The following is a 17181-nucleotide window of genomic DNA, read 5'->3' on the forward strand; positions in this document are numbered from 1 at the left end:
AGAAACATTAAATCCAAACGTTTGAGATGGGCAGGGCATGTAGCACATATGGGCGAATCCAGAAATGCATACAGTGTTAGTTGGGAGACGAGGGAAAAAGACCTTTGGAGAGGCCAAGACATATATGGGAGGATAATATTAAAATGGATTTGAGGGAGATGGGATATGATGGTAAAGACTGGATTAATGTTGCACAGAATAGGAACCGATAGCGGACTTATGTGAGGGCAGCAATGAACCTGCGGGTTGCTTAAAAGCCATTTGTAAGTAAGTACTCATTACTTGTCACATGGTATTTGAACAAGTACTGGTATTCCATGTTACTGCTTCAATCACAGTTGTCACTTGCAGATGAATAAACTTTGTTCTGTTGACAAAAGAATTAAAAATACAGTGAACAGACTTTACATTTCGATTATTCCTTTCAACTAATATGAAACAGGTAAACCACATAGCAGCATTGCTATTGCCGTTACGAACATTTTTTTGATTCAATGAGTACCATGTGACACAGAGCTGAAGATATAACTCACCTCCTAAGTGACCAAGATCTCGAATCTTCAGAACTGCAAGACTCGCTCCTAGGAAAGTCAACGATGGAACCAGTTCCAGAGCTGATGGGGCTCGGACAGGGACTCGGTGCTGTAGGAGCTGTTGGAGTCACTGCTGATGCTCCTACATCTGGTGTCGGCGTTACAGTATCCTGTACAGGTGTTGTCGCCACGTGCAATAGCTTTGGCTGATAAGGTTGTGCTCCATCTTCCAGACTCTTGCACACAAATGTATCAAGAAACGACAACGTGAAATCTAACTGAGTTTTAGTCTGCAAATTACTTCGTTGTAAAGTTTGGGAAATTTCACTAACATGTGGTAATACTGATAATCCTTCTCTACAAGTCTGACGGAGATACACATCTGTTAATGGCGAGTTCACAGTTTCTCGTAGGAATTCTTCTAAAGAAGGTATTGTTGTGCCGCATCTTTCAGCTGTATGGGTCGCTGCATGGATGATAGAAATCAGGAGACTACGAATGCCTTCGGACATGGGACTACTGGAATCTTGGTTGCGCAGAACTTTGTGACCTAATATAACGAGTTTCTCAAGCACGTCCCTACCCTCTTGGTCTCCTGTACTGCAGAAATGGCTTAATGCCCACACATACACTTCAAGAACTGATGTTGATACGGTTTTTGATTCTGAATATTTACCGAGAATGTGTAACACTTTGATTCTTGCAGCTGCTGTGTGTTCAGAATCACCATTCTCTGAAAAGAAAGAAATACACTTGATATAAAAAATGTCTGGAGAAATGATATACAATGGGAGGTAAGTTTCAACCCATGACAGAAATTATGATAGGATTTGAATGATAGAGATTCACTTTTTTAACATAATCCCTGGTCACATATACATCAGATTGGCCATTCCCATATTATCAATCAATCAATCAATCAATCAATCAATCAATCAATCAATCAATCAATCTTCTTAATGTATCCAACTGTTTGCTGACAACATAAAGTCCACTATAGTCCACTGTAGTCTATTCAGTTGTTTTTCACGAGAAATGAGGGGTAATTTGATCGGTGTTCATTATAGATGCCTGTTGCTAGTAGCCAGAGTTGGGGTGTAGTCAATATATACTGCAGGGCTGTGTCTTCTGCAACTGGTACTGATGATTTTAATTTACTTCTTTTGTGGTTATGGATGGACAGTATAGAAGAATGTATTCCAGATCTTCATCATGATCATTACATCACAGACAAGTAGGATTATCAGAAAGGTGAAATCGGTGTAGGTACAATTGTGTGACAATGTGATCTGTTCTGGCTCTCGTTAAAAATGTTTGAACATGTCTGGGCAAGTTTTTGTACATTTCCAGGTCATTTGGTTTCTTCTGAATGGACTGTAAAATTTTTCCTTTGTCAGAAGGCAGCCAATTGTTGATCCATAGGTTTATGAAATGAGACCTTACTGAAGCAAAGGCGTGTTATAAAAAGGCAACATATAAAAGAGAACAGTCGCTAGAATCTGCACTGTCGAAAACGAACTTTTGGTAACGACCGCTAGACAGGGTTGTCAGATTCTCTCGTCAGAAATCCAGGACAGGTGACGATACTGCATACCTTAACATGACTACATATTTTAATTAATTAAATTTGTATTATAATTGATTTTGTTCATTTTATATATTTCAACTAATTATATACAGCCTACACTTTTAATTTTGTTACACTTTTGCTACATTATGAAATTTCCTTTGAATTATTGATAAAGTCTGGAAAAATACTGTCATATTACAGCCTGATCTGTACAAAAAAATGTATGATACAGTAGAGTCTTAGAGCTAGACTCTCGAAAACTCGACATTCCATAAAACTCGACATCTGCAGAATCTTTTCTATTTTTTTTTCATGATATGTCTTTTCATTTTATTTCTCTATGGACCAAAGGATTTTAGAAACAATTTAGAGGTGATACAGGTGCAAACTTCTGTCTTCTCTAATCCTAACTATGGAGGAGGGTCATGAGTTCATCGAGAGATTGAAGAAAATTGACCTACTGAATGAAGTAGGATGGATTTTGGAATCTTGGGACGAGGTTCAGTGGTAGAGAAGAGACAGAAACTGTTCAGTTAATGAACTTACTCAAAACGATTCTGAGCTGCAAAGAAGTTACTGATGATGATATTGGAGAATGGATGGGACAGAATAAAAATGGCGAATTACTAGGCGACAGTGAAATAGTTGGATTGGTGACAGAGAGGGACGAGAAAGCTGAAGAGGAATCAGAGAAATGCATATAGAGTGTTAGTAGGGAGGCCAGAGGAAAAAAGACCTTTGGGAGGCCGAAACATAGCTGGATTATAATATTAAAATGGATTTGAGGGAGGTGGGGTATGATGAGACTGGATTACTCTTGCTCAGGATAGGGAGTGATGACGGGCTTATGTGAGGGTGGCAATGAATCTACGGGTTCTCTAAAAGCCATAAGTGAAAACTAATAATTTTATGTATATGTAAATTTTTTAATTATTTTTAAAAATAAATTCTTTTAGATTAGATTTTGTTTTTTCTTTTGGTATCTGCATGCTCGAAACTTTGTTTTTTAATATACTGTATCCTGAAATAATGTGTTTTATATAACCGTTCTACAAGTCCGCAAAACTCGACATTTTTGTAACTCGATATCCTCTTAGTTCACATTAGGTCGAGTTTGTGAGGCTCTATTGTATAGTATTTAAATCCTATCACTAATAAATCAACTTCCAAAGAGAATAAAGAATAAAGATACTGTATGACTCCTAATACATACTGGAGTATTAATGTTTGTATTTCAATACAACCCGATAGGAGGTGACATGCAGCATTGACAATGAAGTTGAACATAGGTCGGACAGAGACTTGAAAAAATGAATAAAGAATTTTAATAAAAAATTATAGAAATGAGCAAAAAATTATATCTTTCCAATCTTTTTTTGACATTTTGGGACAAATATTAACTCAATCCAGAACACAGGAACCATCGTTAATATCCAGAACAATCCTGGGAAATCCAGGATGTCTGCAACCCTGCTGCTAGATGGATGAATAGTTGCAAGCTCTACAAATTCCTTTTTCATTGTATCGAACAAAAAACTATATAATTTGAGCCTGTCATCATTAAATTCCCTTACCCAAATTACATGAAGAAAATTATCCTATAAATGTTATAGCAGCGTTTCTCAAACTTTTTTGAAGTGGGGACCACTTTTAAAGTCAGAACAGTTCCGCAGACCACCTTACTCTTGTTCCCTTCGAAAGCAAATTTATCATTTTCGTAACATATTTTAATACCAATAGGCCTATATTTATATTTTAAAATTGAATTAAGGTTCGGTACTTTGGTCCTCTGTTATGAATTCGGGTGGTCCCTGGCTGGGTTACAGGCACGGCGCCAGATGTGCAGGGAAAAGATGCCGAGAAACACCACTATATAGTGCTTTAAATCCCTCTTTTGTTGCTGAGAGTAGAGTGGGAAGTCGATAGAGGGGTAGGGTAATAAATTTCATAAAATGCAGTACTGGGAGAAAACGTGAAATTAAATTGCCATGTGTCATTTTCAAACTCTGAGATTTTAAGCTATAGTGTCATAAGCAATTCGTTTGAATTTTATTTTTTCTTCTGTCTTTTTTGAAGGACCACAAGGACAGACCTCGAGGACCACAGGTGGTCTTCAGACCATAGTTTGAGAAATGCTGTGTTATAGCATATTGCATCAGAGTTAAAAATATCGCATAATCCAATAATTTATAGCATGGTTGGCAATGCTGCTGTCGTGTCCAGATCTAGGGCCATTCAGCCATATCACGTCATCTGTTATTGGTCTGTGGAACTACTCATGTTGTCAAAAAAGCCCTCTATCACAGCCAATCTGTTATATGTGATCAGAGACATAATCCCCTTTTAACTCAATACATTTATTTCTGTGATCCAGAAGATTTTTTGTCCTCCACAAACAAAATTTAGAAGTTTTTCACTGAAATCAATTATTCATTGCTTCCATTACATAATTACTGTCCTAGAATTTCCTTCCTTTCGAAGTCCTGTTTGAGATATGGGAATAGAAAAAGTCTGAAGAAATCAAATATGGTGAATACAGTGAAAGACAGAAATAGATAAAACTCCAAAACTGACAGAGGCCAGCCCCTTTTTTCAGAAGCTAGCATATTTTACCCACACATGCAATGAGAAAGTCATTTGAGCTAAGATAAAGATACAGTTACTGAAATACAAGATGGGTCAAAATTCCCTTTCCCCAATGTTCGTTCTTAGGTTTCATACTTGTACACATATATAGATGTCATAACTTGAACAAACGAATAGCTGGTGTAATAAATGGTGGGTTGGCAACCATGTTCATGCATCAACTGTTTTTCTGATGTCATGTCTTGAAAACACACACAAATGACACACAAACAACCACCCCCACCATAAGAGCAACACACCCCCACCCCTACAACTGACGCCGGAAATCAAGATCAGCTAGAACAGCAGTAGTTCATAGGACACTGAAGGTGCTGCCGCACTGGCATCGAAATGGGCAGAAAAGTTTCTGGAAAAATAAAGCGGAAAATTTTCTTTTTCGCATCAACAACTGTGACACAATACTCGTAGTAATATGGATATGTTATACAATTAAGATCAACACACAAGTTATATGAGAAGCATGTCTACCATAATCATTTCAGTAAAATAAGAATAGTCTTGAACTAGTGAATTTCATACAATCAAAATTCGACCATTTGGGTGGATTACTACACACATTAGCAACACTCCTCTCTGATTCTGGCCAGGATAAGCTTACTGTAGGAAAGTGAGGGACAGTTTTGTAAGAACAATGCACATTAATAGCAATTTCCATTGTATTTCTTTTCAAAGTTGAGCATTCCTTTGATTGAGAATCCACTTGTATTTTAAATCTTTAAGATTTATATTTTATGTTGAAAAGATGGGCAGTACATTTCGTATTTGACAAGTCTCTAGGTCTATTGTTCAGAGCTTTTGGTTACAGTTCATGAGGTTCCAGTGAAAGAACAGGAATTTTTCCTTAAAGGGAATTGTTCCTATGTTCATCCATGGTCTGGTATTTTGGTTAAGTTTAGATTTAAGATCCCTACTGCCACCACATAATCATATGTAATCATCCTAACATATCACTGAGGTACTGTAACTTCTCCTCTCAGGAGACCCAACCTCAGAAGTGAGTTACATGTAAGCTACTGCCAGGAGAGAAGACCAGAAATTTCGAAAGAATCCTATTTCAAATAGACTTTTAATATTTGAAGTCACTAGTTTTACTCAAGCCATATACAGAGTGATTCACGAGGATTTACCACCCCTTATGGAGCTTATTTCCGAAGACATTCTGAGCAAAAAAAGTCATATTTAAACATTTGCCCTTACCTCAATATTTTCAGAATTACACTAATTTGAAGTTGTTTGTAAAATATCATTATTCTTGAGTTTTAAGGGTAAAAGAATATTACAGACAAAGAATGACCTATTCAGGAGTATCATTTCTTTAATTAGCTAATATTCTGAAGCTAGAAATGAGTTGTGAATTGCATAGTTGCTTCGTACAGAATTTTTTTTTTCGATTTTTAACTACAAAATTACATTTTCTTATGCATTTATCACAATTGTTACAAACCACGCCACTCTTGTAAATTCTTTAAGACTGTACATTAGGATGCATAATTAAACTGTAAAGAATCAAGTTCCTAAAGTCGTATGATTTGTAACAATTTTTGAGATAATTGCGTAAGAATGATGTAATTGTTAGTTAAAAGTTGAAAAAAAAAATCTGTACAAAGCAATTAACAACACATTTTTAGCTTCAGAACACTACCCAATTAAAGAAATGACACGTCTGAATAGTTCATTCTCTATTTCTAATATTTTTTTACTCTTAAGACTAAAGAAAAAAGGTATTTTACTAACAACTTCAAATTCGTGTAACTCTGAAAATATTGAGATTAGAACAAATGTTTATATGATATTTTTTTGCTCAGAATGTCTTCGGAAATACTGTAAATACGGTAAATCCTCGTGAATCACCCTGTATACAATCTATTTTGTTTATTTCCAATAGAATGTAATATAATGTTATACCAGTGAGTACTTCTGGACTTTTTTTTTTGCATTATTTTCAATCAAATCAAATCAAGCTCATCCAAAACAAGAAACCAATAAATCAACCAACACAATCCAAGAAAACCAACCAATGAACCGAAGTAAATTTAAAACCTGAAATATGCATGCAAATATGCTCTATAAAACCTTAAAATATGCACTATAATATGTAATATAAATTTCGAAAAATGTTGTTGTTGTTGTTGTCTAGTGCCTTGCATCTGGCAATGAAGCCATTAGCAGTCGTGCTTTCCAATAATTTTGAACTGTAGTTTCTTCTGATCTTAATGCTTCACAGGTCTTCAAAATTTCGAAAAATAATACCTCATAAATGTTTTTACTTTTACAATGTAGTAAAAAGATGGCAGTTTTTTCAACCTCAATGCATGCAAAATTTGTTGAAAGTTCTGCTGCTTCATGATGTAACAATTTTGCTATCTTAGAAACAGAATGGTATACAGAATTTTTTTGAAGCATTGGAATCTTTCGGAAAAGTTTTTGCAATTCCGTGTGTTTCAGGGGTAAAAATATCAACATTTTGAACTAAAGACAAGGACTCTTACAATGGAGAACAATGTGCTTTCATTTTGTTATGGCTTCAGATAGACTGACTCACGTGGTACTAAAACAAATGAGCTAAGCATAATGCTACTTTTCCACAGCACGTAAATCATTCCTTATTAATTAAGCTCCAGAGAATTGCCTAATATGACATTATCTGTATTACAAAAGAAAATATACATTACAATATATCCAGAATATGCAATTTGTATATTAAATAGAAAAATATACAAGCAATGTAAATAAAACTTAAAACATGCAATCATATGCACTAACAAATACGTATTAAATGATTACTACTGTCATGATAATCGAAGAAAACCATGTTTCCATATCGATGGCTGAGAACCAGACTGTTCTAAGTCCTACTTTTTAATAAAATGATTTTTATGTTCCATTGTGTTCCATGTCCTTGTCTGCATGTATGAATCGAACAAAATTGTAAATATTCCTCCCCATAATTTTTCTATGATGCTATTCCAAACTCTTCCATGTCCTTTATGTAGTTACATTTCCATTCCATAATGTTCCATATCCAATTTTACCTATTACCATCATTTGCTCTGTGTTTAGATGTTTACAACTAAATACTGTATCTTATTTGTATCATAATTTCTTGTCATTTAGGGGAGAGTCGGGTAGTATCGGACATTGGGTAATATCGGACAGTGAATTTCTTTCATCTACCACAGATGATAGTATCTGATTGACATGGTTACGTTTCTGTGATGTCGCATAGAGAAACGTAACCATGTCATTCAGGTACTACCATATGGTGGTAGATGAAAGAAACGCACTGTTCGATATGACCCGATGTCCGATACTACCCGACTCTCTCCTAAGGCTAAATATGACTTTCTTTAATTAAAATTGAACAGTTTTTATGGATTTTATAGGTTATTTTAAGGTTTTCGTTATTACTTAGTTTAATTTTAATTTCTAGTGTGTTTGTGTAAAGAATGTTGGTTAGCCTGCTTAATTCTTTAATGGTGCATTGCATATTTATGCTCTCGGACTTCTTAGCAGACTGTTTGTGATAATTTCAGTTTAATTTCATTGTTTGAAATGGATTGGAACTCGGATAAGAGCGTGAAAGACACAGGTTACCATGTTGATTCTACTTCAAGCAGAGAATTATAATATATAGAAACTCCACAAAAAAAATATATTATCCAAATTACAGATTCTCGCATAAGGCAAAAACCTAAACAAAAATACTTCTGTTGTGCATAACATTTCTCAGGAAGTATTACAAAATGTAAATGGTAAGATAAATACACATACTAATGAACAAATCCATGTTTCTTCAGTGGAGCAAGAGCCAGGGACATCACGAGATATTAGTGAAGAATTCTCTCAAACATCAGTTTCAGTAAGTAGAAAGAGAAAGAAGAATTCTGAAGGCTTGAAAAAAGGAAATTAAAGAGGAAAGCTGGACAACAATACATCTTTGGTGAAGAGGAATTCAAAAAAGAAGTCATAATGAAACCTAAAAAAAACCAGGGCATAGCATAATACCAGTATGCAACCACTTATCCCACAAACATTAAGTGCTAGTGTTCGGAAAATTGGTAAGAAGAAGATACAGGATATTAAATCTCTGTGCAAGTACTTCTCTTCAATTACAGTATAATATCATCTGAGGAAATGGTGTATCAGTGGGGGTAAAAAAAAAGGAAAAGAAAATACTTATCTCTAGTGGACAGGCAAATTTGGAATGCTATATTGAAAGAATGGGCGGCCAGGTAGCTCAGTTAGTAGAGCAGCTGGCTACGGACTAGAAGGTCCAGGGTTCGATCCCAGGTGGTAACAGGATTTTTTCTCGTTGCCAAACTTTCAGAACGGCCCCAAGGTTCACTCAGCCTCCTATAAAATTGAGTACCAGGTCTTTCCCGGGGGTAAAAGGCAGTCAGAGTGTGGTGCCGACCACACCACCTCATTTTAGTGCCGAGGTCATGGAAAGCATGGGGCTCTACCTCCATGCCCTCCAAGTGCCTTCATGGCATGTTACGGGGATACCTTTACCCTTTACCTTTATATTGAAAGAATAAGAGGAAAATGTGTTGTATCATTGTTCGTTACATAAAAAATTAATCATTTATTGATTTCAACTGGACATGGAACACTTTAGTTCTATTGCTATAATGATTTCCTTACATCATGCCCACTTATATTTAGGAATAAAATTAATTTTTTATTAATTAACAATTTTTTACCTCCGGAGAATTTTACACTGAGGGACTCCATGAATATAAACAGTGAAAAATATAGTGGGACTGCGTTGGTGGTAATGCAGCTTATGTGGGTACCTCTTCGTTACTTGTTAGCTTAAACAACAAGTTTAAGCCCCCTCACCACGACAAGGTCAGTACCCACGAGAGGGTATCTGGAAATGTACAAAAACTTGCCCAGACATGTTCAAACATTTTTAAGAAGAGCCAGAACAGATCACATTGTCACTCAATTGTACTTACACCAATTTCACATTTCTAATAATCCTACTTGTCTGTGGTGTAATAATCATGATGAAGATCTGGAACACATTCTTCTATACTGTCCATCCATAAACCACAAAAGCAGTAAATTAAAATCATCAGTACCAGTTTCAGAAGATACAACCCTGCAGTATATAGCCTATTGACTACACCCCACCTCTGGCTACTAGCAAAAGGCATCTACAATGAACACCGATCAAAATATCCCTCATTTCTCGTGAAAAACAACAACTGAATAGACTACAATGGACTATAGTGGACTTTATGTTGTCAGCAAACAGCTGGATACATTAAGAAGATTGATTAATTAACAATGCCAAAAACATTCTTAAAGACATGCCACCAACATACTGTGGTATATGGTAATATATTATTACAGTTTCGAAAGTCAAAAACTTAAAACAGCTCTCCTGAAAAATTTAGTAAATTGGTCTTGGAGCAGTCTGGTGCTCAGCCATCGATATGTTACATTAGTTTGCATATAAATCCGGGTTCTACTAATAACCCAACTCAATCAAAGAGACCAAAACAAACTGACAAACACAACTTGAGCCAACAGAATAGCATTTTTTGGAGTATGCTAACCTTCAAGCAATGTGAGCTGTATACGCCGCTGTATGGCCTTGGCCTGCTTGTGCTGCGCAAGGGGCAGGAGACGGATCAGCACAGCAATATGCCAATGGGTGTGAGGGTCGGGGAACTTGTCAGTGAGAGCCACGGCCCTGCTCACCAGGTCATGGGGGCTCTGAGTGCACTGGTCGCGCACGTAGTCGGCAACCTGTGTGCACACAGCCTCAGCATTGTGGGCCTCTGCCACAGTGCACAGCAGACTGAGTGTGCGCCGCTTCATGGCTTCATCGGGATGCCGCAGGCTGGACAGTACAACTTCCTGCTGTGCAGCGGACAGTGGCAGCTTGTACCGCTCCAACACTAGTTCCAGCAGGCTCAGACCTGCATACCTGCAACCACACAACAGGCGAGCTGATCAAGTGAAAGAAAAAGTGTTCAGATGAATTATTTTAATATGAATGCAGTACAGAAAATTTATTAATTTACAAAAACTTTCCCCATCACAGGACTGCCACATGGATATTATTATTATTATTAATTAAATATCCACTAAAGAGAACCCTAATTTACCAAGTGGTATGATAGGATTTTAGTTTAGTTATATACTACTTATTGTATGTACACAAATAATGATGAAAGATAGCCTTACTGTCTTTTAAAGATAAAGTTTAACATATTTATAAATTCTGTTTATTTTTAATCACTTTACATAGTGGAGTGCTGTACTCGATGTTATAGTCCAGGAGGTGTGTCTTTAGTTTAAATCTCTTTACTTCAATCATGGGGCAGTCAAACAGAAGGTGTTTCACACTATGAAGGTCTTCGCGGCAGGAACAAGTAAGAGTCGATGTCTGCTGATACGTTGAATCTGTCGAAGTCAGTTCCAAATTTCCCATGTCCAGAAAGAAATTGCGTTGATATGTAAGTAGGTGTGAAGTGATGAGTTTTGAATAGGTCGTAGATTGTTGGGAAGTAGGTGTCACTCGTTAATGATTCTGTTGTGCTTGTCGTCCATATAATGTTCTAGTTTTGATGAATCTGTTGTCTTATTTGTTTCTTCATAATATGTGATACCGGTTGTAAAGTGTAGGTCGGAGTTTCTGTACTGGAGGCTGCTGCTTTTGCTAACTCATCAGCTCTTTCGTTTCCTCTTACATCACTGTATCCACAGACCCAAGTGAGGCACATGTGGTGCAAGTACTTTTGAAGTAATTCCCTTGCCTCCATCGCTAATGGGTGAAGGTTATACTTGTCAGCAATGCAGTGAAAGGCAGCTTAGGAATCACTAAAATATGCATACTGTGTTTTCGTTGTTAATATATAATTTTATAGCTTCATTAATTGCTAGAAGTTCTGTTTGGAAAACGGTGCAATAAGAGACAGTTTTAATTTGGCGCAAAATATTTCATTATTGCTGTGATAAACAAGTGCGCAACCTATCTGCGATATAGACAACTGGAAAATTTATAACATGCCAAAGGTCTAATACAGAGAATAATTTATTATATTTATATACAATATAGTCGTCCCTAATAGGAATTCCAGAAGAATGGCCTCCTTATCAATTTGGGTTAAGAACAAGTAAAAAATACAATTTATCGCAACTCTAACACCTCAAAACAATGCCTCAATCCCTGTCACCCTACCAAAATCGTAGTCAAACAAAATCAGTTTGGCTCCAAAGCAATGTTATGTGTCTAATTTTTGAAGGTGTGATTCACTAGAAGTTCGTTCCATATGGACATGCAGATCTTTATTCTCAACAGCTAGAATGAGTTCATGAAGTTTAGAGTGAGAGATATAAAGCATTAGTTAATCAAAATAGAATTCTCTTGCAACAGGAAATGTGAGTCCCTTTATCACTCAACCAACCATGGAAAAGATCTAAGAATTGAGAGGACTCGAACTATTACCACACTCGGCATAATATAGCTCTGATGTTGCTCCTTCAGATTATCATTTGTTTCGATCCATGGCCCAATTCCTGCGTGAAAGAAATTTCTAAAGCTTGGAAGCTGTTGAAATGGGTGTCACCAAATTCTTCACATAAAAAAAATAGTACTGAGATAACAAACCTCACTGAAAGGTGGCTCAAGAACATAGAATCTAAATGCCTTTACTTTGAAGATTAGATTATGTCACAACACATTCCAACTAAAATTTTGCTCCAAAATCGACATTAGTTATGAGCAGGGAAAGGAAGTTCATATCCTAAAAACGTGAAGAATATGTATGCATTTATGCCGTAAAAATAGATAAATATGCTACAAAATATGCATTATTAGTCTGAGATTATTTTAACAGAATAATAAGGTATAAGTAACTTACGTTTAGTCTATGGATTTTGAAGTGCTTGTCTCATTGCTGAATGCTTCATTTATGCTGTTACAGTTCACAACTAAGAAGTGACGTATGTTTTCTGTTGTCATTCTTCGTCTGTTGTCTCTCAGCTTAGCTTTGTAGCGCGAAAAGTAAAAGGGGCTTGCACAAAAGCTGTGAGCTGTTCTCTAGAAAATTTTGTTGGTTTTTGGGGTGTTTTTCCTTCGAGAATATCTTGACTTTCTTTAAGTTGATAATAGCCAAGGTTTTTGGAAAGAATATTTGCTGTTTTCTCGTTCATTTTATCTCCTACATTTCCTGGAACTGATGTTCAACTGGATATTATTCTATCGAAATCTGCTAAAGACTGCAGTAAAGGAATATCAATTGCTAACTTGAGAGGTTCCTATGAGGGCGTCATCATTACGTTCGAAATTTATAAACATAAATTAGTCGTATTTAAGAGGTTACACACTTTTAAAAATGAGGGAAAGACAAATAAACATACATACCGTAATATGGAGTTTCCCTCCATAAATGTTAAAAATATGATGTTTCTATAAATAAAGGCAAAATATGCACTTTTATGCACAATAAAAGTAATATCATTGTATTCAGAAATTTGTGATTCGTGTAGATAATCTTTCAGCATATTCACACAACGATAGAGAACAAATATGCAAATGCATGAACTTCCTTTCCCTACTTATGAGACAGCATTTGTACATAGAATCCTAATTCTCATTATAATTGACTTGTGAACAGAAAAAGAACAGTCTATCTCACATAAAACCATAATATACTATAAGTTTACCTGAAGTTTCCACTAACATTGCCCATGAGGTCGACCACACAAAGCAGTGATGAGGCCAGGAGTTCATCTCCTGCTCTGTGATGCACCAGAGTGGTAATGCACTCACTGATGATGGCCGCCCCTATGGCTTCATCTCCCTTGCTCTTTGCTATTTGTAATGTCTTTTGAATCAGCTTGTAAACAGTCTCATTAGGTTGTTTCAGATATCGCAGCAACCTTAAACAAAATGTCGCATGGTAATGTAGAACTGAGCACACAGATTTGGCAACTTTATCGTCACTTCACAACTGACAGATCACCTGATTATGGATATTTGCATCCAGGGTGCATGCAGTCCTCGGTAAGTGTACTCTGGTGGAAGTTTGCCATCCAAGATCTGACATTGAATTTGGATAATTGATGGAGTTATATCCAACACCACACCAGGCAAATCCTAATGGAGAGATGATTATTATTATCATGCACTATATATTGATGAAAAAATATGGTCTGAAAAGTAATTTTGACAATTACCTGGTTACTGGACGTAAAGTTATACAATTAAACAGAGAGAATTCAATTTCAACAAAATATACAGGCTGTTTCCGAGGTGGTGTTACAAACTTTCAGGGATGATGGTGAAGGGCACATGTATCAATTTGAGATAAGGAACCCTGGTGCGGAAATGACCGAGTCGAAAGTAACAAGCAAAAATAGTTCTGTGGAAATGAAATAATTTTATTCCTCTGTACACCTTATTTATATGTATTTATCTATACATCTTACACGTAATGTATTCATCTGATGTTGTTTATGTTGTCTACTTACAGTATTCCATTCAGTGCGCTGTCTGAGGGATGGGGACAGGAAACTACAATAAAGCAATGCAGATAGTGTAATGTGTAACGGACATGGTTGGTCCTGATATGCACGTCTGTAGACAGCAGTGTATGTGTACAAGTTGCAGGGTCCAGTCGATCAGTCCTAGTGAAATGGAGGAGTACACGAGAGTGGAATAAGCAGACCTGATTTTCGAATACGGATGAACCAATGGGAACAGTAGACAAGCTCACAGATTGTATCGGAACAAGTACCCACACAGGAGACATCCGGCCCATACCATTTTTCCACGACTGTTCCAAAAGTTAAGGGAAGGAGGGCACATGGAGCCAAATTACAATTCCATTTCTATACAACTATTTTTGCTTATAACTTTCGATCAGTCATTTCCGGACAATGGTTCCTTATCTCAAATTGATACATGTGCCCTTCACCATCATCCCTGAAAGTTTGTAACACCACCTCGGTAACATCCTGTATACTCGAGGACTATCATGATACACGAAACTAATAGTGGTAAGAATATGATCAATGTATGGAAAGTGAGTGGTTAAAAACCGAATTAAATATGGTGGTTAGACTCAAAATAGAAATTTGTAAGTCCTGCTATATTTTAAAATAAAAGTTAGATTGCATCATCGGAAAATTTGTCGTGAAGATGACGCATACTTACTCAACATAATATTTTGTGTGCTTTGCAACAATCCAGTTCTGTATTGTGTAACCAATGATACACAGGAAGAACATTTTGTAATTCTAAAAGGTGAAATATTTAACTTCAATTATACTTTTTTTTTGTAATTCTAAAAACTTCAATCATAAATTGTATAGTTTAGCTAGATGTACCATCATGATGCCTCAGTGCTAGTGCACTGGGTTTATAAGCCACAGGCCTGCATTCAAATCCTGCTCCAACTTGAATTTATAACTTGTATTGGTCAATGGTCCAGGCGACACCATAGCAAAACCAGTATTTAAAGTGTGGATAGACAGAAATTAAGACATACATTACTATGTATTACTGGCTTCATTTATACACTTGATCTCCAGAGAACAAGGTGCCGGTGCAGGTGTTACATGCTGTCTCTTTTCACTTTATAGATCTCTTGGATATGGAACAACAAGTTTTGATGGAGAAATCATTGCAATAAGTGAAAGTCTCAGGAATCTTCTATGCCACATCAATAAATTAAAAAATGCAGTTATATTGTCCAATTCCAAGGCAGCTATTCTATCAATAGTCTCTAGCCACACACCTTCATCTCAAACAGCAGAAATAATTAAAATGCTCTCTCAATTAATAACACTCAATAAAAGAATTGTATTCCAATGGATACCATCCCATTGTGGAATCCTGGGAAATGAGAATGTGGATGCTTTAGCAAAGAAGGGCAGCACTGCTACTTACAGACCTGTTACTAAATCTATGTATTACTCTATGAAAACATTTATTAAATCTACATACTTAGACTTCAACAAACAAAATTTGATAACACAATCTCAAGGAAAAAAATGGAACTCTCTGCATCATATTCCACAGTTAATTCCCGATTTACCACGCAAATTGTTTGTAGCTGCATTTAGATTGGCAACAGGCCATGACTGTCTCAATATGATGTGACTACGATTCACAAGGAAAAAGTGCCGATCAGCAAATGGAAAGATAGGATGAGATTAGAACATGTCGAAGGTCCAATCTATCAAGAGGAAAAAGGCACAAGATAAAACATTACTATTGTTACCGGAACAAAATAATTTACTTTTGATGTATCTAGTGATGCACACAGAAGGTAAAGGACCAGAGTACAGTGTTAAAGATAGCAGCATTTCCCTTCCCACTACCCAGAGGCAGGCAGAGATTTTCTTTTATTACTGATAAGTGCAAAAGTAAGTGTTTATAATGCAATCACAATTGAGCTAAGAATCTATGTAGCACTGCCATCTTCACTTGCCTTGTGGCACCAGAAAAGTGAGTGACAAGTCTAATTTCTACTGGCAGACCTATGTGGATAGGAGATAGAAGAAAGTTTAAAAACAGAGTTACAGACAGAGCTGTCAGAAGTAGGTTCTTTTGTTGCAAGAACTTCAGTCATAACTGAAATCACTTAATCGAAAGATTGTTGTATCAAATGCTATACATAAAAAATGATGCTTGCTGATGACTTCTCACCATGACAGTAAGTCGAAAGAAATTTATCTTTCTTGGTAAAATTTTGCCATTGTGTTCATAAAAATGGGAGAAAGATAACATGCTGAACATTATGTGTAAATTTTTTTTAAATTTTATGGTTTGTGACTATGTAACAAAATATATTTGACAAAGTAAACAGAAACATTCTTATCGAAATTCTATGCCATGATAATGTGCCAAATCAAGTTATCCCCAGTATCTACAACTTATATAACCAGAATGAAATTACCATACAAACTGAACATGAAACATCTAACTGGGTCCCAATAAATCAAGGTGTTAGACAAGGATGTGGACTCTTACACTTTTGTTTATCATATATATGAACCACATCCTCAAAATTTGGAGGCAAAGCCATCATGCTGGAATACAAATCAACTGGAACACTTGCCTCGACACTCTGCTGTTTGCTGATGATCAAGTTATCATTGCAACATCAGAAGATGAACTGCAATGAGCCATCCACAACTTACAAATAACTGCTTCAAAATTTAATATGGAAATATCAACAAAAAAAAAAAAAAAAAAAAAAAAAAGGGCCTTCTTAGGAAAAATTCCAGTTCCGTCCAAAATCATTAGAAATGGCACATTAATGGAACGTGTGAATTCATTCAACTGTTTAGGTTATAATCTATCATACATCACTGATGATGATATAGACAACAAAATCTCAAAATTTCTAAAAATTGCTGGAACCCTAGATCATATATGTAACAGATATGTCGGGCTTATAGGCT

General features: G+C 36.1%; 1 protein-coding gene across 1 annotated transcript in view; it reads right to left on the bottom strand.

The window, feature by feature from the left end:
• Window positions 1-17181, bottom strand: part of LOC138694311 (AP-4 complex subunit epsilon-1-like) — a 41778-nt gene that overhangs the window by 9821 nt on the left and 14776 nt on the right. Inside the window, exons 5-8 of the mRNA XM_069817902.1 lie at window positions 13734-13867; window positions 13435-13650; window positions 10317-10690; window positions 534-1266 (exon numbers count right to left, since the gene is read on the bottom strand). Of these exons, the coding sequence (XP_069674003.1) occupies window positions 534-1266; window positions 10317-10690; window positions 13435-13650; window positions 13734-13867 (1457 nt within the window). The remainder of the gene's footprint in view (window positions 1-533; window positions 1267-10316; window positions 10691-13434; window positions 13651-13733; window positions 13868-17181) is intronic.

Source organism: Periplaneta americana, chromosome 2, assembly GCF_040183065.1.
Source record: "Periplaneta americana isolate PAMFEO1 chromosome 2, P.americana_PAMFEO1_priV1, whole genome shotgun sequence".
Lineage (NCBI taxonomy): Eukaryota > Metazoa > Arthropoda > Insecta > Blattodea > Blattidae > Periplaneta > Periplaneta americana.